The 23,212-nt window shown below is 40.5% G+C and overlaps 1 protein-coding gene across 1 annotated transcript; it reads left to right on the forward strand.

Annotated features, from left to right (window-relative positions):
* Positions 1-3,929: 3,929 nt before the first annotated feature.
* Positions 3,930-21,532, forward strand: SMPD4 (sphingomyelin phosphodiesterase 4). The gene is given in 20 exon segments (XM_068412541.1): positions 3,930-4,074; positions 4,262-4,348; positions 4,829-4,971; positions 5,122-5,197; positions 6,056-6,164; positions 6,782-6,834; positions 7,392-7,543; positions 8,376-8,508; positions 9,143-9,214; positions 12,761-12,850; positions 15,312-15,457; positions 15,935-16,025; positions 17,049-17,149; positions 17,444-17,607; positions 18,305-18,510; positions 19,091-19,324; positions 20,091-20,153; positions 20,155-20,223; positions 20,392-20,520; positions 20,992-21,532. Coding segments are annotated over 20 exon segments (2,484 nt in total). The 5' UTR covers positions 3,930-4,035; the 3' UTR covers positions 21,319-21,532.
* Positions 21,533-23,212: the final 1,680 nt, after the last annotated feature.

Below are 23,212 nucleotides of genomic sequence, written 5' to 3' on the forward strand. Positions count from 1 at the left end.
GAAGAGAAGCTGTTACATACAATGGGTGGGATAAAGTTTTCTCAGACTACAAAGGAAATATCATATTTATCCATGTGAAATTTTTGACTTGCAGCCTTAGCAGGTCTGTGCATGTTAGGGACAGTATAATGTTGATGTCTGCATGAGCTGAACGGCTTTGGAAAGAGAAGTTGCTTTAGTTGGACCAGAAACATTATCTGAAATGTTTTTCTCCTTACCTATATGACTCCAGGCTCTGTTCCAGCTGAATTCTCATTAACTGGCAGTCTAGTTTTGCTCCCATCACAGCTGAACAGACTATATGTTTTCTAATCATTTCATCCATCCCTGATGTATCAACACCCAAACAATTTTCCAGCCAAAAGAACACATTTGACGGAGTTCTTCGCTGTTATGACACTCTAACCTGTCCTTACAGGAAGAGATTAAATTAATCCCTCACAAGCAAAAAGGTCTGTTTAATTTATCAGAAACCTACGCTGTTTCTTTAAATTAGATTATTTCTAATTGATCTTTTTCTCTCAGATTCATTGATTAACATAATCAGGTTGAAGTTACAGTAACTTGTTCCCAGCTTGGACTTTTTGTTTGCTGCATCTGAGTCAGACTTCAAGGGAAGCTGGAGTGCCCAAAAGCTTGCCTGTTTGTCCCTCTGGTATCCATTGGCTTTACAAAAGATGGCACCTTTCGCTACAGGCACTGCTTCATTTTAAAGTGGGTAAGCCACGTACTAAAGCATTGATGTAACACTCCTTCTGTACCCAAACTTCCCATTGAAGCCTGCAAAATGCAGTGGAGGCCCCGTACGATTTAATTTGAAGTTTTTTAGCACTGCTTTCAGCAAAGACAACTGTATGAGCTCCAGAGACAGCACTGCAAGCATCAGAACCACACAAGTCTCATTTCCTATGTATCCCAAATGTTTAACCTGAACATCAGTAACAGTGCAAGCTGCCATCGGAGGATTTAGAGTCTTTTCCTAGTGGATTTTCTGGTACTATTGTATTAGCTCACTCTACTATGCACAAATTGCTTGTGCTCTACTGAGTCATTCATCTTTATGGCAACTGTATTAACTTAATTACCTCTGTAGAGTTTGATTGAAATTGTAATGCTGTAGTGATTACAACTAAAATGCTGGCTTACCTGTGAAGCTACCTAGCAGAAGTGTTAGTATGGCTGAAGTCAGTCACTTCAGCTGTGTACTTCTTTGCCTCACAGAAACCTCTAGTACAATGAATGATAAAAACACAGAGCAAGCACCAAAGCAGATTACTGAATGGAATTAATATTTTCAGAAAACAGCTCAACCTCCAACTGTCTCAGGAATATTCCTTTCAGGAAAAACATACCAACAAAAAGAGCCCTTCTTGTTGCCATGGCTTAAAGACAGCTGTACTTTGGGAGAAAGTAAAAAAGGAAACCCAGGTAAGTGGTGTATCAGCAAGTGACATAACTTTTCTGAGTCTCTGTGTCTCCAGCTGCAAAATGGGAAAAAATACATATACAATCCTGATATATCCATTTGAAAATGCTCTATGAAAGAGTGATAATGGACCTATACCTTTGATTTCAGTAGGCTCCAGAAGAGACCTGTAAATACAAATAGACTGTCATTCCACAGTGCTCCTCAGCAGTTCACCTAGTTCTTAAAATAATTTGATAAATTTCTCTCATGCAGCTACATTATTAACTTGCACAAGTGTCACTGAGCCATCCCTACCAAGCACCGCTGTTGTTCTGTTTCCACTTATTCACCCAATCATTTCTTTTCTTGTTGTTTTCTTTCTCCAGTTCTATTACCTACTGAAAACACAACAGGTCTACTGTTTCCTTAACTTCTGGCAATCGTACCTGTAACTTTTATAGCTAAATAAACACATTGCAGAAGCTTTGCCACCAAGTCCCAATAGCTTTGTCCGGAGCTAAAATAGCTCTTTATCCCCACCCGGAGGAGGGACCAACCCTTCAAAGAACAGCGTTCACTCACAGCCAGACTTTTAAAACACAGCCAGAAGCCCACCCAGGACACACGTTTCAAATACGTATATGTATCACAGCAAATATACCTCAAACAGTTCTATTCAATCACACTTTTGTACGTGTCAAAGAACTCTCCTGCCATCTGTTACCAGCTTGTTACATTCAAAATACTGGACATTTATTTTTTAAAAAAAATCATACATAATATGAAAAAGGAAAGGAACAAGCAATTGAATTGCCTGGCAGAATTCCAGATGGGGCTGTGTAAAAAGCTATTAATTTGTCCTTTCAGTAGTCAGGAACTGGATTGCTTTACTGCCACTGGAGCTGCTGCCTTCCCTCCTCTTACTCATTGCCAAGATCCAAAAGCAGTTTTGAGATCCAGTTTGGAAAAAGCAGACTGGAGTGGAAGTACATGTCAATACCAGGAGATAATGTACCATTTTTAATTCTGATCCTGTAAACATATATATAACTACTGAATCATTTGACACTGGTAAATAATCCTATTAAACTGGATGAATAAAGTCACCTTGCAGGGTCAGAGTTGATATTACAAAAGGAATTCCTCCATTGTTCTCTCTAATACCATTTTTTACTCTTTGTTTCAGTGTTAATGACAGCAGTGCAGTATGAGGCCACATCATTTTGTTTGACCTCCTACACAACCTAAGCCATCTGGCATTTCACTCAACTGTTCCCGCACCTCCTCACATAAAACAATAAAAATGATCAAGAAAATCTACTTTTTACTCACAGTGATCTTTTCTGACAAAATCTGTAAATCTTGTCGCAAACAAAACCAAACTTGTCTGAGCAGGATTATTTTCTGTAATCATGTTTACTGATGTTGATTATATGTTAATTATAGCTCTCTTTAGTATTTTATAAAATCAATTATTCTTTTCTAGACCTCTGACTGGAATTCTCTCTCTGAATACTGGCACAACATGAGCATTCCTCTGTTTTTATGGCATTTCCCCCAAATTCCTAATTTTTAAAAAAATGACCAGCAGATAGGTTTTCTGCCCATCTATATTTCTTGCACACAAATTACTGGGGCTTTGCAATTAAAAGGATCGTATTGCTTCCTTCTAAATATGAATCATAAGCATGTATCAAACACTCTTCTGCATTATTAGCAATTTTAATTTTACTTGGTCTATCTACCAGTGGGATATTACCATTCCCTTATACACTGAGAAGTGATTACCTTTTCCTCTAAACCCATGTATTTTTCGTGGTGACTTCACTTTCTCTTATCAATTCTCTTAACTTGAAATGCGTAATTACTGTTTCCAATAGCTCAGCTGATGCATGATGTATGCAGCTCTCATTTCTAAGGGTCTCATGTCATAGCTGCCTCATTTTCTGACGTAGTTTTCTGGCCATTTAATACACTTCTGTTTAAAAACTCCTACTTTTCCTCCACAGTATTGTGATGTTTTTCTACTGCAGTTTTTAAATTCCCCCATAGCCTGGACGAAACCTGTCCTTTTGAACAGTCAGGAAGTATGTATTAGCAACCAGGTCTGTCTTTGTTCACACTGCTTTTAATCTGCTGACAAGGTGCTCTCTCCGAACACCAACACCTGAGCAAACGATGGCTTCAGGTTCACCGCCACCAAACCCCGAGCTGCTGGGGGCTTGTCTGACCGCGGTCTCTAATGCCTTGCGATACCGTTCGTTTTTAACAGCTCTCCAGATATGTCCGCAAAAGAAACTCCCAGAGCCCCCCACGAAGCACAGGGATTCCCTGCACCCCGCAGACCGGGGCAGGGCCCTCCCTCAGGCCGCCATGTTGGAGGGGGAGCGGCGCCGGGGCCGTCACCATGGCAACAGCGGCACGCGCCGCTCCGCGAGGCGCCGGGGCTGCAGCGGTGACGTCTCCGCGGCGCGCCGGGCGGCAGTGGTGACGCAGAAGGGCTGCGCCGGCGCCGAGCGCGGGAGGTGGTCGCCGGGAGGGAGCCGCCGCCGGGAAGCGCTACCGGCCGTTTCCGCGCCTCTTCCTGCAGCGCGGCCCGGCAGCAGGCGGCCTTGGGGAGAGGCGGCATGGCCGGCCCGCACCTGCAGCAGCCCAGCTTCCTGCTGGTGGGTGGGAGCGGCGGGCGGTCACCGGGAGGCGCCGCACGCAGCCCGCGGGGCCGTGCCGGGGAGGGGGGCGGCGCGGGCCGTCCCGTTGGGGCTGGACCTGCGGTTTTTGGTTAATTCTCAGCTCCGTTATGTGTCTGTGACGTTGTAAGGTCGGCGATCTGATTCCCCTTACGATTTGTAACAGGCCACTTTGAAGGCAGATTGTGTGAACAAGACGTTTGTTCAGCGGTGCCACGAGCTGGAGACGGTGATCGAGGAGTTCCCTGCCAAGGTGAGCAGTCCCTGCCCCTTCCGACACTCACGGCCCGGCCTCTTGCGGGGGAATTTGCTTTTTTCATATGACTGTTTTCTTTGTTGGCATTCTTCTTGTCAAGAGTTTTGAGCACTCCAGGTGAAAAGAGTTAAAAACCTTTTCTAGTCATTAAAAGATTGTTTCTGTTGACTGCACTTCATTTATACCTTTCAGCCTCAATTTACAAGAAAAAACAGTTTTTAAAATGTGACAAATAATTGCATGCAGTGCTGATCAGCATCCTTGCAACTTTAGTGGGATCAGAAATCAGGATAGATTTCCCTGCAGTTGCCATATTCTAATACATTCTTTTGGATGGAAGCTCTGCCCAGAGTGATAATCTGGAAGCAGTCATAAACAGCTGGCAGGCAGTATCTTTGTGCATTCTAGTACCTGCAATAGAGATTGTTCAAATGAGGAACTGCACACATTAACTATTTGCATCTGTTTTCCCTAAAGGAACTAGATGGCATCTTCCCATGGCTGGTGGAGAGCATTTTTGGGAGCCTGGATGGCATCATTGTAGGCTGGAATCTTCGCTGTTTGCAAGGAAGAACAAATCCTACTGAATATTCTGTGGCTTTGGATTTCCTGGATCCCAGGTAAACTCATTCATTTCAGCACAGACTGAAAAATGTACAGTGAATAACCAACGAATATTTGACCTTGTTCCATTGTGCAAACATATATTCACAAAAGTGAGACAGGAGCTGGTACTTACCATGGATTTTCTTTCGGATGCTTGTTTGCAGTGGCCCAATGATGAAGCTGGTTTACAAACTCCAAGCAGAAGAGTACAGATATGATTTCCCAGTCTCATATCTTCCAGTGAGTAACTGAAAAAATTGTAAGAAGAGAATGTAGTTGTTGTTGCAGCTATTGGAACTTTGTGCACACTTTATACGTAGGGTTCAATATAGGCCATGGTATAGTCTCAGTACGCAAGGTTTAGAGCATACTCATTTCTTTAAATGAGGAGAATTCCCAGCCATAAACTTTGTAGGACATGGTGGTTGTCAGCAGCTAGATATTTGTGCTGTTCAGCTGAGAAAGCTGCATCGTGATTCTTATCCTGTCCCCAGAGAAAGTCACGTGCTTTATCTTGGTTACCAGTAGTTGCAGGATTGAAAACAGTTTTCCAAGCACGTCACAGAGCAGCGCCTTCCCTACCTGCGCTTTGTGCCCATGTGTTTGAAGACTAACTGGTATCCTGGATATGAAGTATGACATTTCAAACAAAAATGTTTATCTGCAGAGCGGTTTCACTATGTTTCTTCCATTGCTACCAGCTATCTAGAAATTGATTCACATAGTTCTACAGTCTTTAACAAGGAAACATCATTTAAGTATATAGTAATTGCTGGTCCACAGCTCAGTTACCCTAATGAAACCATCAGCCATCAGGCAAACACCAGTCTTCTGCTGTTCCCAGTCTGACTAGAAAAGTCTTGGTGAAGGCTCATTTTTTTTTCTTATACTGAACACTCATTTTCAGTGAGAAAATTGGCAGTTATCTAAAAGAGTAAGCATTTGCACAAGGAACTACTGCAATGCAGTAAAATCCCACTGAGCTGAATGTAGATATCATCCCAGAATGCTGGAATGCAGCAGAACTTCACTGTCTGAAAACATACTCTGCGAGTATGGTGAGTAGCCAGATTAATATTTCATTACTCTCTCTTTCAGGGCCCTGTGAAGGCTTCAATACAAGAGCAAGTCCTACCAGAATGCTCTTTATACCACAACAAAGTCCAGTTTCCTTCAACTGGTGGTTTAGGTTTGAATTTGGCTCTTAGTATCCTTTTAACAGTTGGATATTTATTTCCTTTGAAATAGCTAAAATTGAGAAATTACAAGCATTTCTGTTGCATACTTATTATGTGTCTGTGGTAAATCACGGTTGTGCTGAAGAGTTTGGGCTGGTTAGAAATGTTTAGATTCCAATGAAAAACAAACTTGTCCTCTTCTTATAAACCCTTGTGGGGGAATTTCTGGCCTTAATCAAGTCATCAACAAAATTTCCAGTGATTTCAGTAGAGCCTGTATTTCACAACTTGTGTTTTCGTAACTACTCATAGTTTATGTGCTATGGTAGAAAAAGAGCATGTTAACTTTGCATCTAGTGTACTTGTTGGAAGCAGTCTAGCTGCAGCTACACTGGTTTCAGTTTGAGATAGTCAAATGTGCTAAGAAGAGTAATGCAAACACACTTTGCCACATAGAGAAAACCTTAATTACCAATGTTTGAGTCAGTTGGAAAGCCAAAAGGCAAAGCTGAATTTGCTGTTAAGCTCTAGCAAGTTAATTTAGCATTGACAAAATAAAAATGTAATGTCTAGTCAGCATCCCCAGATATCTAACAAACAGCTGTACCTGGTTTTTATTATCTGATCCTTGACTCTGTTCTTCCAGATCCATTTGAATATTATATGTTTTACTTTGCAATTAGTTTGATTACACAGAAGGTAAGTACCTTTTGCAATTTTTCACTTAAAATAGTATTAGCCTTTCTTCACAATGCTTTAAGAGCCTGCTGAGATGCTGTCCAGATAAATTAACAGCAGTTTTATCTGTACTTTTAGAATTTGTTACTTCTTTGGTTCAGCTGGTGATGTAAGACTGGATAATAAACAAAATACCCACCTTAGGTGTACCTGTAAGCAGTCTGTCCAACAACACAGAGCAGGCAATGGATTCCAAATGCATTTCCCACCCCTCTATCCAATAACATCGTTCATACAGTCATAACCACAGCTTTGTACTGTGGTGTCTGTATTTGTTTCCTCTTCCTGTTGTTACGTGTGCTGTGTAACACTGCACACTCATACTTGGTTACATTCCTTACTACAGCAACAGTTCTCTTACAATTAGTTACTTTACCTTTGCTGCCAGTTCACCCTTTATAACCACTGGGCTTATGCTTATTTACACTAAATGGGCCTGGCTGTGTAGCAGACACTCCCTAGCAGCAGCTTAAAGTAACAGTATATAACTCCAGGTATATCCTGTGTGTCTGTTTCAGAACTCACCCATGACCCATCATGTCAGCCCTTCCAACAGTGCTTATTTCATCTTGGTGGACACATACCTGAAGTGTTTCCTACCCACAGAAGGAAGTGTCCTTCCTCCACCTTCTTCAAATCCTGGGGGAGCCATCCCTTCCCCGACTCCCAGGTAATGCCTACAGTGCCAGAGGCAGGTTGTGGGAACAATGCTTAGAAAATGCGGCTTGTTGGAACAAAATCTCTAACAAGTAGAAAACACCTCCGCTCTGTATGATCTGTATGTACTTATTAGATAATTACAAAAACGAGAGATTTATGTTCACTTAATTTTACGATAAAGATTTCATTTGAAAGTCTGAAAGGTAGCTATTATTGGAGCAGAAAAGGCATGTACAAACAACAAAGATTCATCAGTTCAGCAACTCCAGTTGTGTTTTGTGCCCTGCAGCTGGAGTAGGACAGGTCTGACTGTACTTGACAGTAGTTTCTGCTGTGTACATTTTTCAAAATCGGGTTTGCTACTCGAATTTATAAAGTGTTATCAGTATTAGCTAATTAGCAATTTTATACAAATGTAAAAATAAATAGCCATTATATTTTATATAACTGCATTTAAAATACATTTCAAATATCAATTTCCATGGTCTGTTGAGCCTTAGCATATACCGAGGAAAATACAGATCAGGTGAATTACAAATATGGAAGGCAGAGTGAAAGAAAAAGTGAATAGGAGAAAGTACAAAACCACGTATTATTGAACATGACAGCAGGTGTGTGGAAAGCTGGCTCAATGCAGTATGAATAGGGATGTAGCAGTTGTTTATAGTTAAAGCAACAAGTAATTATAACACATTGCAGAAGTTTGAAATGTGTAATCAGCTATGCAGTTTTACCTCTTAAAGACTGTTTTCCAGTTTATAAACCAGTGATTAAAAGCAATGATATATTTCCCTGTATTGAGGCTTACCAGTTTCAGTTTTTCCATTCATTTCTCTTTAAAGGTCTCCAGCAGTGCCTTTCACTTCCTACGGCATGCATCACACCAGCTTGCTGAAACGGCACATTGCCCATCAGCCTTCTGTGAATGCTGACCCAGCTTCCCAGGAGATCTGGAGATCAGAAACACTGCTTCAGGTAAGTTAGATTTAAGGAAGAAAACACCCCACAACATTTCTTGCTGCTAACTGAGGAATCTTGTTTTTAAACCAGAGACAGTTATGCCATTTTGCTTTAGCTTGTTTTTGGAATTGAGCAGTGCAGCTGTTTTCTGTTAGTGAAACAAAGAACCACTGTGAAACTGTTAAGTTGTAATTTAGAAAGGCATTTAATATCTTCTTTTTAGACTGCATTATCTAACAACTGATCTCAAGCATTTGAGTAATTTTTTCCAGAAAAGTTTCTAAACCTGATTTTTTTTTTTTTTAATCTTACATCAATCCTGTGCTCTAAGCAAAGGTTGAGCACAGAGAAGTTGGTTCTGTTCACCATCAAGGGAAGGGAAAGGAGAATCTGGACTTAACAGTTGTTCTGAAACAAGTTCCTACCATGTTGCTGAACTGAATTATTGATGCTTAGCAGATGCTAACAGTATGACAACTGAGTTATTTGCATTGACATACCTGAAACATCTCTGAATAGGTGCCTGTCTATTTACAAGTACAGTTTAGTTTTCAAATTATATACTATGGTCTTCCCTTATACCTAGCTTGTGACTAACAAGTCCTGGATTATTTCTCTTTCCCTAGCTGAGAAAATTTTTGTTTTGCAGATCTTTGTTGAAATGTGGCTTCATCATTATTCACTGGAAATGTATCAGAAAATGCAGTCCCCTCATGTCAAGGTAATAGTTTGTACTTCATTCATGACTCTCATCCGATGGTTGACCTACTATCTTGGGGCAAATCTATTCTGTCGAGAATTTTTTTGGTATATTCGTCCAAAGGAAAGAAATAACATCAGAGTATCTACATGAGTGTGTCAAAATTGCTAATTGAGTTATGAAGAATGTGGGGAAGAAATGTGTCATTCAGATTTTACTTCATTGCAGAAGTTGTTTTGTATTTATTTTGTTTTTTGTGAAAGACAAGTTTGTGGGATGGTCACAACAATCTGAACACCAATAATCAAACTAATAATGATGGGGAAGATGCTACTATAAAACAATAGTGTTAAATCCTGCTGGGGCAACATGGCTGCTAAAAATAGCTAAAATTGATTTCCAGCAGTGATAGGAACCATTATTGAAATACCAATTAGTAATTTCTAAGATCCATAATGAGTTTTTAGCATAAATCCAAATTAAAAAAGGAAATCTTACTAAACTATCCTTCAGTGTTAAGTGAATAAGCCATTTTTGTTGCTTCCTATTCCAAAATCTGATTTTCAGCATAATGATGTCAGAAGCAGTTCTGTAGCTACAGAGCTCAGAATATCTTACAAGCTCTTGCTCAGATAATACGCTGTTTTAAGCAGGTTGTGGTGGCCTGTTCAGTAACAAACTACTGCATGTAAAAACTAAGTAAGTGTTGGGGAGGCTAAGATCACAGGCATTAGAAATGTAAAGGGAATTTGAAGGAGAAAATGTTGATCCTCTGAATTCCCTCTGGGTCACAGTGGGACTTTATAGAAGGGGAGAGAAATATAAAAGCTACTCAGGATTTATTCCTGTTTGAAAGAGCAGTATGAGAGTTGATTGACTAAGAAATTCTGATCCTTCACTCCGCAGGCTATAAAATAACAAACATATTTATATTTTGCTGGGGAAAACCATTGGAGAGCTGAAGTGTGATGGGTTTTGACTTTTGTTCTTAAAGTTGAGGTCAAAATGCAAACTCACTGATGTTGCAAAGTCTCCACTTGGGACTCCCAGCAGCATGGCTGTGCACCTGTGATGGAAAGGCTTTGCTTGAAGTACCTTTGGTCTGTCTGTCTGTCCAGTCTCTGTGCATCAAGCGCTGTGCTTAGGCCAGAAATAATGATTGCTTTAAACTTCTCTCCTCTGTTCACCCTCTGTATTTCAGATGCTCTCTTCTAACACGAGGGAGCAGCAGTTACAGATCAATGTTGTGGTGGAATAGGGCCTAGGTAGAGCTTAAAGTTCTCTGAAATCATCACTTCAGGATCCTCCACAAGGTGTGTTGAGCCACAACTTGAGACCATAACTCCCTGATGGTATTTTAGTTTCATCTTTGGTGGGAAGTAATCATGGGCATGTGAAAAAAGAAGTCTTCACTCTTGAGGGTAGAACACCTGAATAGGGGACTGGAGTTCCCCATGACATCCATAAATGGATGAAGGATCCCTCCTCCTACAGGACTGAGGAAAGGTTCCAGATCAGCTGGGGACAGGATTGTTCATAAGACTGAGATACTTAAATTAAGCTTTGTAGACTGGTCTCAGGGTGGGCTGAAGGAGAATAATCTGCTTCATAGTTCCTCAAATGAGGAAGTAGAATATGCAGAAATGCAAGTTTTGTTTTAACATAAGGGTTAAAGGGCTTGACTGGAAACCTAAGATCACTCTAAACCTTATTCTTAAAATTATTAATAATTATGCAGATTCACTTGATTCCATTTAGCCTTCTGTGCATTTGTAAGGAGGGGTAATTAGTGACCATTCATCCCTGGATCTAGACTTGGTTGACCATCGGTGACTTGAAATGGCTACATACCTGAATTGGAAGGTGGGATGAGGTTCCACAGAACTTGCTCTTTTTTTGGCCAGCAGCCAGACTTGTTTGCTTTGATAGGCCAGACCAGATCCCAGATATGTAACTTTCCTGTGAAGTGCATCAAGGAATTATAGGTTTTCCTTAAACCTTGTTAATGTCATCACAGACTTCTCTTTACAAGTAGAAGGCGGTGGAATGGGAATGAATAGTAAATAAGTTATTTTCAGAAGATATGCTACTTTTCTACTTTACTGCTCCAAATTCTTTCTGGGTCTGGTGTGAACCTGAGGTTGACACTATTTGCTATGCTGTTTTACTGTTTACCCCATTAATTCAACTATTTTCCCATTCTTTTACATTGTCTATTTGCTTTTTCTTTCTTGGGTGATCCAGAGCCCAAGCATGCAGCATCTCCTTTCCTATTCCCTTCTGCTGTAATCACAATGAACCCTTAAAAAGAAGTTGTTTGATAAAATTTATGTAATGCTTCCTGACCTTCCAATGCCAGGTGCCACAGACCCCAGCACTGCATGTAGAACACCCGTTAGACTGCAAGCTCTTGCTGATTCCTGTGGCAGGGAAGTCGATTATGAAGCAGACGATGTGCTTGAGCTGTTGGGGAGCTTGCAGGAACAATCCTACTACTCTAGGAGTGCAAAACCAAAAGATACCAAACTGGCAGTAGAGGAGATTGGGTAGGAGCTGTTCAAAGACAGCAGAGGTGTGAATCTGGAGAGTTAGTTTAGATGCCTGACAATAGTCATTGGGATCTGTGTAGCGTACATTTGGTTTATGTTTTTTTCATTAATTTCATACATGTGTGTCACTGTTGCTGCAGTATCCTCTTCACCATCATATTGTCAAAAAATACTCTTACCTTATTCATCCAAGAAGGGATCTGGCTGAGGCTTGCTGAGATTTCAGTGTTAAGGCAAGATGCCTTTTGCATCAGCGTGTAACACTATGTTAGGTATGTCTTTTGCCTTTTTATACACATGATGTTTCCCTAATAGTAAAAGTAATTTCCTCTTTTGAGGAAATTCACAAGACCTGCAGCCTTTCCAAATGGCCTTTAAGTAGAAAGAGAAGACAGAGGATTTCTCTGAAATGGAAACTTACTGGACAGGCTCACAGTGATTATAAAAAGCCAAACTTTTTTTTTTTCCTGTTCCTTGGGAAGAAGAAAGTATCAGTTTGAGTTTCTTCCCAGTATACAAACCCTGCTTCTCCAGCAGCACAGGAAGAAATGACAGTTTTCAAAATAGTATGTAAAAACCTTGCAGAATATTGAACACTTTTACTCCATTATTTTATAAAACACTGTAACAGTGTGTAAATCCTTTTCGCTGCAATTCAGTTAACTTCTGAAATAGGGAGTTTATTTGGCTCCATATCCCCTACCAGTACTTGCTCTGAGGGTAGCAAAGAGAACAGCCACAGCCACTTACAGCTGTACTTTTTTGACACCTGCTCCCAGTTGTATTTCCAAGTTGATAAAGGGTATGAAATACTGTGGAACTAATCTACTGAACACCAGAAAGAAGACGATACTGTGGCTGCAGTTGTTATTGGGATATGTTGTCCCTGACTGTATTTGTGATGTTCATTTTGTCCCCCACCCTTCTTCCTTGGGCTCATTCTCACTTTTTTTTTCTCTTGCTCTTTTCTCTCCTTTTTTTCCCTCCCCCCCCTTCCTTTTTGTTTCTGTTGTCTCAGCTGGAGGTTCTCCACTACCGACTCAGTATCTCCAGTAAACACCACGGTAGTCCTGCCCAATCCAGCTACCAGGCCCTCCACGCATACCAAGTATTATCATCTTTTCATTTTGTTTCCTTTTTAAAAATCTTGTTCCTTCATATAATCTGCAAAATGTATTGGTGCTAGCTGTACAGCAGCTTTTTCTGCTAAAGTGTGGTTTTACAACTTGATTGAGAATGCTGCATTGAGATTTACTAAATTTTCAGTGAAAACAGAGAGAGGTATTAGCAAAAGTCATGGAGAAAATAGTTAAAATCTAGCATATTATGAGGACTAATTGGGAACTCCCTTTTTAGAGATGCATTCTTCTAATGCATTGTAGAAAGAGGCTTATCAGCTATGCTGACATTTTTTGACACCAAAACTGGCTTCACTAATGGCAGATTTCTGCCCCTCACATAAGCAAACCTTGCATGGAAGAGAAGATCAGAATTTGCATGGCTGTCACCTAAAATTAAGGTAGGTAACATCTAGGTGTTTTTAGCTAGTGAAATGTCATTGGATAGTACTAAATTTGTAGGAGCAATGTGAACTTGACTGTCTAGTTTTGCAAAAGCACATGAATGGTACATTTGCAGATTGTTCAGGAAATGTGCATGCAAAAACATTCCTGTTGGAACAGATTGCTGATTCCTCTTTCCCTACTTCAGCCCTTTATTCATTGGGTCTTCATTTTGGGAAAGGGGAGGGCTGAGCATATGTACTATAAAGCTCTTGCTATACTATAAAACTCTTTAGCACTACATGGAATTTTCCTGCTGTTTAATCCTTGTCTTTAAATCTTTTTTACTATTATGTTTCTCTAATTAGTGTGTTAAGAAAAGAAGGGCATACATCCATCCTGTAAGCTAAGGTTTGACAACAAAAACACTTGTGAGGGAAAATACTTTTTAAACCAGTAATGTTCATAATGATGCTGATCCAGGCTAAGAGGAAATTATAAGAACTGGAAAAACTACTAGCATAACCTGAAACGATGTATTGAGATAGTGGTACTGGTGTGTTTTTTAAGTTCAAAAGGTACCTTCAAGGGGAGCCTAGAATTTTTTTTAAATTACACCCTTTCAAGGCCTATAGCAGAGTATTGAACCTCTGTAATTGCTTTTGGAGATCCTCATCTAAACTCCTATGACCAAGTAACTTCTCAGAGTTCTACCCTCTTATATAAACTCTCTTCAGGACTATAGAAAACGTGCTGGCTTACCAGGAGCTGTCAAAAACACAGGACCAGCCTTCATTAGAACTGGTAACAGGTTATCCTCTCTCTTAGAACTCAGATCTGGCTGTACTACATGACTATATCTATCATCAAGCCTTGAATCTTTTCCTGAAGTGAACTTTACAGTGTATTAAAAATCCTAAGATTGTAAAAACACATCTGCTTTGCCTCGGGCGTTGCAGAGAAAGGACACACAGACACACGCAGACACCCCCCCCCCCCCCCCCCCCCCCCGCAGCATTGGAAATACTGTTGAATGGATTTAAGAAGTGGGAGCTTTTTGTATAGAAATGCCTTCCAGTCCCCTAGAGTCATATTCAGCGTCTTACCTCAGCCATGGCTGCATTTGGCATCCTGGAAACATCTTGCAGCTATTGTCTGATACATTCTTCCAGCATCTTCCATTATCCTTGCAGCTGTAACTTTTGTTTCATGTACATTCTTCTCAACTTTTGAGAAACATGAGAGCTGTGAAACTTAGAATACAAATGATATTTTAAAACCTGCCTTCAGTAGTGGATTGAGATTAGTTCACTACTCTTAAAGCAGATTACAGTAGCAAAGGAGTTGGTGCTTTGTCCTCAGATTCTGCAGCAGACCAGCTCTGGTGCTGGGCGCCCAGGAGAACTAGCTCTTTTTTACCTCATTCATCTCACTTCTATATCATACACTCATTTATTAGTAACATCACTGTGGCTCACCATCACTCCTTGTGCTACTCCCACCCAGGCTACTTCTACCCATAATGATGCTAGAAGCAACAGGATCATGCAGGACTTGAAGCAGTTCTTATTCTTACTGTAACTCTTTCTAGGATTATTCTTTCTTATAAGGCAGATGAGTCGTAGGAAGGAGAACTCAGTAAAGCCAGCCAAGAGCATAAAAAAGGATCTGTTGTGCTGTCCACAGCAATGAACTTATAACCATAATGAAAGGCTGAATATTCTTTTTTCAGAAAAGGGTAAGTCAAAATCTACAAGTTACTCTGTTCTTTAATGCTAGCTTGAAAATCAGTGCATTAGAGTACTGTAGATATTTTTTCTTACAATCACATTATCAAAAATACGCTACTGTTTCTTAGTGAACTGATGGCAGAAGATTGATGCAGCTTGCCCTGGGGAACAAGTCTGTCTGCAATCAGGTGGCATCAAACTACAGTGAAGAACCTAGAAGGAGGAGAGCATTTCTTGTATTTCAATTTCTGATCTGAGAATATAGTTTTCCTGAATTATCTCCTGGACACTTAACGTATGATACTCATTATCTTCCTGTCTTTTGCTTTGAATCTAGGAGTCATTTAAGCCCACTGAAGAGCACGTGCTGGTGGTAAGACTGCTAGTGAAACATCTGCACGCTTTCAGCAACAGCCTGAAACCAGAGCCTCTCTCCCCTTCAGCCCACTCCCACACAGCCAGCCCGCTAGAGGAGTTTAAAAGGTAGGTACATGAGGAGCATGTCTCTGAAACATACAGAGCTTCTCCCTGAAAAGCTCTGCTTTCACTGAGAAGTTGAATTAAGTTGTTTTGATGGCTAGATCCAGAAGTACATTATTAAAAGTACAGGAGAGCTAATGGATTATGTTTCTCACGTGCATTAGATGGGGCGGGGTGGGGTGGGGGCACTTCAGGAGGGGGTTTGTCTTGCTGTTACACTAGTCTGATGTCTTGGCACAAGTCAGAGAAAAGAAAATGCTACCAGAGGATTCTCGCTGAGGTTAGTGGAGAACTTTATGTATTTAAGTTGAAATTCAATGACCAGGAGTACCTTCAGTTAAGAAGAACAAGTTTGGGTCAGTCCTTTCTGTATTTGCATTTGTGGATGTGTGTTGGTTCTTGGTTGGTTGGGTTGGGTTTTCTTGTTTTTAAAATTTGCTGCTGGTTTATACATGTGACTGCCTTTGAATCTGTTTGCAGGGTTGTAATTCCTAGGTTTGTCCAGGAGAAGCTTTATATCTTTCTGCAACACTGTTTTGGCCACTGGCCTCTGGACGCCTCTTTCAGAGTAGTACGTACCTGCTTCTCTTTCTAAGCCTGTACTCAACAGAACTAGTAATTAGTTATTGCTGTTTAGCACCTATTTCTTGGTCTTTAAATCTTTTTTTTTTTCCCCTAGAGCAGTGCAATTCTTTATATAACATGTACATTTAATGTTAGAGAAAGAGTGCCAATTAGACATAAGAAGGAAGTTGAATAGATCTTGGTGAGAATTACTATAGGTCGTTGGCTGATTTTCCTGACACTGAAAATGGCTGTTGATTGAAAAGAAGTAGGTGTTACTCTTAAAACAGATACAGTCTTATAGGTCCTAATTTCTTAAAATCTTATCTAATATGATACATCATAAGCAAAAGTAATACGATATTAATTTACGATGGCAAGATCCTGTAAGCATTACCTCCTGCAAGCAGGAAAAGAAATACATCAGACTGTGACTCTTGGTAATTAATGTAGGAGTGTAAAAACACAGAATGTAACAGGGCTAGATCTTGCTCACTAGACCTATAGTTAGCTATATCGCAGTGTTTGAGGTACCCATGTAAGGCAGAATGTCAGAAGAAATGTTTACAGAGGCCATGGCAAACCCATTCTTGGCTTCAGTGCAATCAGGACTCCACTGTGTTTCCACAGGGTAGTGGGTATGTCTATGCAGAAGACAAGAGCTGAAATGACATTAACATAGCATCTTGTTTACTTAGTTCAATAGGGAGTCAGTGAACACTATCAGAGCCGTTAAATGCACCTTAAATGTAGCCACCAACTAAGTTTTCTTTTTTTGTCATAGCTGTTTGAGTGCCCTCTCCTTTGGGTATTACAGAAAATCCAGATTGGTCCTAATGAACACGCACTTAGTTTTTTCAGTTCTTTTTCAAAGATGCTCAGATTACTAGAGAGAGCTTTATTCCTAGAAACTTTTAAGTGTCATTCAGATAATATTCACCAGGTTTAAAAGAAGCAACAAAAAACCCTTTCTGTCTTCCTTTCCAGAAAGTATTGATACTCACGTGTTTTTATGTGTGATTTTGCTTAGGTTCTTGAGATGTGGTTAAGTTACTTGCAGCCTTGGAGGTATGCTCCAGAAAAGCCACCACAAAGTACAGAGCCCTTGCCTCGCAGCGTGTCGGAGAAATGGTAAGGAGAAAAGCAACTGTGAGTAATCTGAACCAAGCCTCAAGTTTATGCAGATCCTGAGTAAAACAGCAGAATTTGAGGAAGCATCCACCAACCTGAATTAGCTTCCCGTACAAGATCAGAAATGATTTGTTACAAGCTTTCGTTTTGAGACGAGTATTCTTTTGTCTCAGTGCAAATAGACCATCTTTCCAGACACAGTATAAAACATTCTCGTAATGACTCGTTTGGCAGAAGACAAAATAACGATTATTTAAATAGCTGTACTCACAAATCCTGTACTCACTTTGACAGGGCTGCCTTCATTCAAGAAAACCTACTCATGTATACTAAGCTGTTTGTAGGATTTCTGAACAGAGCTCTTCGAACAGACTTGGTCAGTCCAAAAAATGCTCTCATGGTGTTCCGAGTAGCCAAGGTCTTTGCTCAGCCCAATCTAGCTGAAATGATCCTGAAAGGTAAATGGATATTTTGACATCTTACACTGTCTCAATCGTTCTTCACAAGGGCTACATTTTACCTCAGAAGCACTGAGGTAAAAAGACTTACTCTCCCATTTTGCATGTTGTTTTGCCATTCAAAAATCTGTGTGTCTTCACTAATGTTTGTCATATTGGTTTAATGTGTCTATGGTTCTTTTCTAACCACCATCATTTAGATTTCATTCCACAATTTTTCTTTAAAGAATAAAGAACACAATATTGGGTGTTTACAATAAAGTCAGTTTTTCTTACACTTATCTTACTTGATTATTTACCTGAGGATTAAAACTTCTTATATCTCTAAAGGTATCTATACTTAGCAAAATAGCTAGTCACGTATGCACTTCAGGATAATTAGGATACAGTAAATTTGGGAGAGGCAAGATTTGACAAGTATCTTAAGTGTCATAATATCCACTGCCTTTGTTGAAAAAAAGTTACAGGCTTAAAATGCTGTCTGTATGGTCTGCATTTAAATGCACTCTGACATTTTCTGCTGTGGGTGGAGAGGATTAAATGAAAAAAAGGTAATTAAGGCCTCTTTCCCTCTAGAACTGTCTGCCTACCTAAAAGCAAGTTGCCCAGCAGACATATGATGCTTTGTAGCTAGAGCTTTCCCAGGTGAAAACAGGAGTATTAGGTAACCATCTTCACTACTTTTCTCAAATTCTAGGGGAACAGTTATTCCTGGAGCCAGAACTTGTTATTCCCCATCGTCAACACCGACTTTTTATGACCCCCACACTTGGTGGGAGCTTCTTGTCGTCGTGGCCTCCAACTATTACAGATGCCTCATTTAAGGTGAAGAGTCATGTTTACAGCCTGGAAGGACAGGACTTCCAGTATAAACAGATGTTTGGCACAGAAGTCAGAAATTTGGTAAGCGACAAATTTCTTGTCACGTCTTTCTACTTTGACAGGTGTTTTGTCAGTGCTGAGCATCTGTATTACGAGAAGTTAAGAGCGGACAACTTTGCACCCTGCACTACTGTATAGTTAAGTTTACTGATGGTGACTGCTGGAACATGAGGGGTCTCCATCCAGTACAGCTGTAAAAGTCTGCTTGCTATTTGCTAAATAAGAAGTTAATGTAACAGCTTGCTGCCTTGGAGTAGTACATTGCAAGTATTTCCTCTCAAAATGCTTACTGTGAACTTGTGATTCATTGTATTGATTAGTGCCTACTAGCCAGTCAGAGAAAAATAGCAGGAGGGAAAAAAAAATAAGCAGCTGAAAAACCTAAGCAGCACTCAAGTTTCTTAAATGCTTCAACAGCAAAGAACTAGCTTTGCCCTATTGGAAATGCAATAACAATCTTAGCTCAAGTCCATATGAGCTAAGAGAGGGAGTTTGCTGGGTTTGCTCTAACTGCCAGGTATCACGGCACAGTTTTATCCATCTGTTAATTCTTAGTGGTCCTTTATGTTTGCCCCACACAACTAATTTTTTTTTGTTTTAGGTGTTAAAACTGGCTCAGTTAATTTGTCAGGCGCAGCAGACGGCAAAATCCATATCAGACCATTCTGCAGAGACAACAGCTAGCCAGTCGTTCTTTTCATGGTTTAGATTTACACCATCTGAGACAAATGGTTCCTACACAGGCAATGACCTTGATGAAATTGGGCAAGACAGCATCAAAAAAACAGATGAATATTTAGAGAAGGCACTGGAGTACTTGTGCCAAATCTTTAAGGTACGTAACATCTTTCTAAGAACTGTCCCTATGCGGCAGCGTGAACAAGAGTCAGGATTCCTCAAACGTACTTCTGTCACTCTTGTACTCTGAGGGGTCACAACGCCAGCCAGAGACCCTGCTAGCAAATTTTGTTATCAATGTCTTTTAGGCTTGACTTTACCTGACCACTTCAAAACCGCTTTCAATATAGATAGAACTAGATGCTCTTAATTTCTAAATGTTAAGCCCACTTTGTTTCAAGTGACCCCTCTTTTGGACTATAGTTTATACCAAACCTGTCTGTTTACTTTGCCTGTTCTCATGTTTACAAACAGGCAAGATATGGCTTAAATTTTAAAAACAGTCCAGTATCTTCTAAATGTAAAGAGCTATAAAAATACAACATATAAGTGCAGCTGTAGATGAATGGATGAACTAGAAATAGGCAGTTTCTTTGGTTAAGCTTATAAGAACAGGCTAATTTCTCTGTGAGCCACACTCTCTTACACAGAATTGACCTAGGAGAAGACAGCTATTTGACAGCTCTCAAGGAGTAAGGGACACATAAAACAGAATACCTCTCTTGGATTTGATGAGCACAGACAAGAAATCTGGAAAGTTTTATCTCCTTGTAACGTCTAACCAAGGTGCTGTTAAGCAGTTCTTGGTATCTGTGCTGGCTGTCAAAGGCTTCCACTGCTAAGGAGTTTGTGAAGGGAGGAAGAAATTAAATAGAAGGGGGTAGATCAAATACATGCTTTAGAACTGTGTTATTCTTGAGTAGCTGAATGAAGCCCAGCTGACCCAGATGATGATGAAGTGTGGGACAGCTCAAGACGAGAATGGAAAAAAAACAGCTTCCAGACTGCATCGAAAGCGAGGATGGCCTCATTCTCACACCCCTTGGCAGGTACCAGGTGAGAGAAGAAAGATTCCATATAGCTACCCTAGATTATTCTGGAAAAAAACCCAGTAGTTGTTCTACTTCAACAGAAATGCAATTTATCTTGGGCTAAGACAGGTGCCTGTATAAAGTAGTTTCAGATGGGAGCTACAAGATAAGGGGTTTATTTTCCTGGTTTTAGATTATAAACGGCTTACGTAGATTTGAGGTGCAGTATCAAGGAGATACCGAGCTTCAGCCCATCCGAAGCTATGAAAATGCCACTCTTGTCCGCCTCCTATTTCGTTTATCCTCAGTGCTTAACGAAAGGGTAAGTACAGCATTGCCTCCTTTTATACTTCTCACTGCAATTCCTGTTCTTCACTGTACCTGCACATATGTGACACTTAGTTTCTTCTTGCTCTCTCTCCTTTATTGTGGTCTGGATGGGTATTTCCTAATAGTATCAGGTCTTCTTCTCTACCTGTAGTTCTGCTTTTCCTACACAAAACATGAATAAATTAACACTTAATGTATTCTTTATCCTTGATGAACAAAGGGAATATCATTCAGAATGAATGTTTCTAAAACAGGAAAGGCAAATCCTTTTCTTCCTATAGGTATGATAGATAAAAGGCAAGTCTGCAGTAAAGCAGTTGTATTATTTAGAAGTGGATTTTGACACACACCCCCCATTTCTTATAATCCTCATCCTATAAATGAAGAAAATTGTAAAATAAGTTACTTTATGACAGCAGCTGCAGTAGAATACTAATGTTTGTTTAAACTTTTTTTACCTCAGTTTGCTGATCAGATGGATGTGCTTTGCTCCAGGGAAGATTTTGTTGGCAGACTTTGTCGCTATCATCTTACCAACCCCCACCTCATACAGAAAATCAGGTATAGTCCTGTGGTGAAGGACAGAACAAACCAGAACTGGGGACCAAGAATCAGTCTGAGGTTTCTGGCTAGCTACAGGACTCTCATTTCTTTGCTGATGATCTACTTCATTGCATCCTGGTTTTCCATTGGGCCAGTGGGCTGCACATTCATTATCCTGATTGGATATTTTCTTTATGCCGTGATAATGACTTTTTTCTCTGAAGGTTGGAAACCACATGAACACTAATTTCCTTCTCTCAGCTTACACTTGTAAAAATAAATGTTTTGAGGATGAGCCTGGGATTCAATGACTGAAATGTTTGAATTATCATATCAGATCTTCCTAAAGTATTTTTGAATATTAAAGTCAATTGAGTTTTATAAACGATGATGTGGTCTTGTGGAGTGGAGATAGTCAATGTAAATTTTATTTTTATAAAAGCATTCCTATGTAATGTGAATGGCTTTTTTTTTTTTGGGGGGGTGGGGGAAGACTTGAGCCATCAGTATTTATAATTCTGAAATGAGTCATGCCATATGTAGAAACATTTTTGATTCAGCAATAACTGCATTGAAGCCTCTTACGCTGTTCTAAAGCAAGAATTAGCTATAGGACTTACACGTTTACAGGCAGAGCAGTTACAGAGGCAACAGAAATAGCAGCACACCAAGAAATTTACAGGAAGCTGGACTGATAGAAAAAACACGGAAGATGGGACAAGGCAGCAAGCATAGCATCTCATAGCCCAGTGTTGGGCTTAAACCTCCTCTTCCCTGACTGAGGCCTCCCCAACCCAGGCTGGTTTATGCCTTCTACCTCCATAAACCACTTTCTCCATGTGTTTGCACCTCTTCTAGCGACACTGTGTTCAATGGGGTATTAACACTTGCTTGTAAAAACAGAAGTTACTGCTGTTTCCCCTATAACCTTACTATAACTCTAACCTGGCAGTTTTGGCCAGCAGATCGGAGCATTCCTCTCTTGGAGTTCAACAAATACTTTGTTGTCCTCTCTCCTGACAAGAAAAGAGCAAGAAATCCTTTTTCTTTTATCAATGCTTAAGGAATTCATCAGTTCCTATCTACCTCCAACAGCTGCGCTGCAGCAGCAATACTCCTGTAAGGCATTAAGGACTGTGCAGAGCAGTGAGACAGGAGAGAAACCATTTACTAAACAAATAGGAGAACACCCACACGTGCATTTAAGACATTCATGGCAGCATCTGACTCGGGACCGGTTAAACACCGTGCAGCTCAGCTCCATCGCTGTCCAGCGCTGCCACGCTGCTGCCTCGGCCAGGGCCACCCAGCTGGTACCACTGGGTCAGGGTGAGGGAGCTGCCCAGAGCCCCTGCACCCACCTCTCCAAAGCCACAGCTGCTATAAAGACTCTAGGGCAGGCCAAGTGGCATTGCAGTGGTGGGTGGGCAGCCAGCCAAGCAGAGCTCTGCCTCCCTGCAAGTGACCACAGCAGGAACGTAATGGTGGTAACTGGGGAGGGGGGACAGCAACAGCTGTCCTTAAACAACACTATTTAGAAAAAACATATATATATTTTCCCACTTTATTACAGATCTTAATTAATCTCATAATGAATCAAGGATTGCTACTAAAAACGTATGCCACATTTTCCTGTTGCTGCAGACAGGATGAATTAAAATACGTGACAGAGCTCACCCATTACCTTGTCATCAATACTCACAACTGGAAGACTGAGCTGCAAGGAAGTCTTGAAAACCTGTGCCCTTTTCTTGCAATGTATTTTGCCCCCAGGGCCGTTGACAACCTACACTCAGTAACTCAGAGCTGTACTTCAATCAAGAGCACTCTGGTCAGCTAATACAGAACAGATGGAATAGCCAAGGGTTATTTAGTTTGATCTAGAAATACAGTTTCTTCTAAACCACCACCGAAGCAGCAGCAGCTGGCGAGGCAAAGCTGGAGGTGTGTTGCTAGCAATACAATGCACTGATATTCTCAGCACTAGCTTGAGCTACATTTTAACAAACCAGATCTGCACACAAAATTCATATGCTTTACCTGTACTAGGTAGAAGCACAGGAAAAGGAAAGAGGAAGGCAGTATTTTTGTACTGCCTGTTGCTGCAGTATAGCATTTTTAGCAAGACATTATATTCCTCA

The sequence above is a fragment of the Nyctibius grandis genome, chromosome 14 (assembly GCF_013368605.1).
Source record: "Nyctibius grandis isolate bNycGra1 chromosome 14, bNycGra1.pri, whole genome shotgun sequence".
Lineage (NCBI taxonomy): Eukaryota > Metazoa > Chordata > Aves > Nyctibiiformes > Nyctibiidae > Nyctibius > Nyctibius grandis.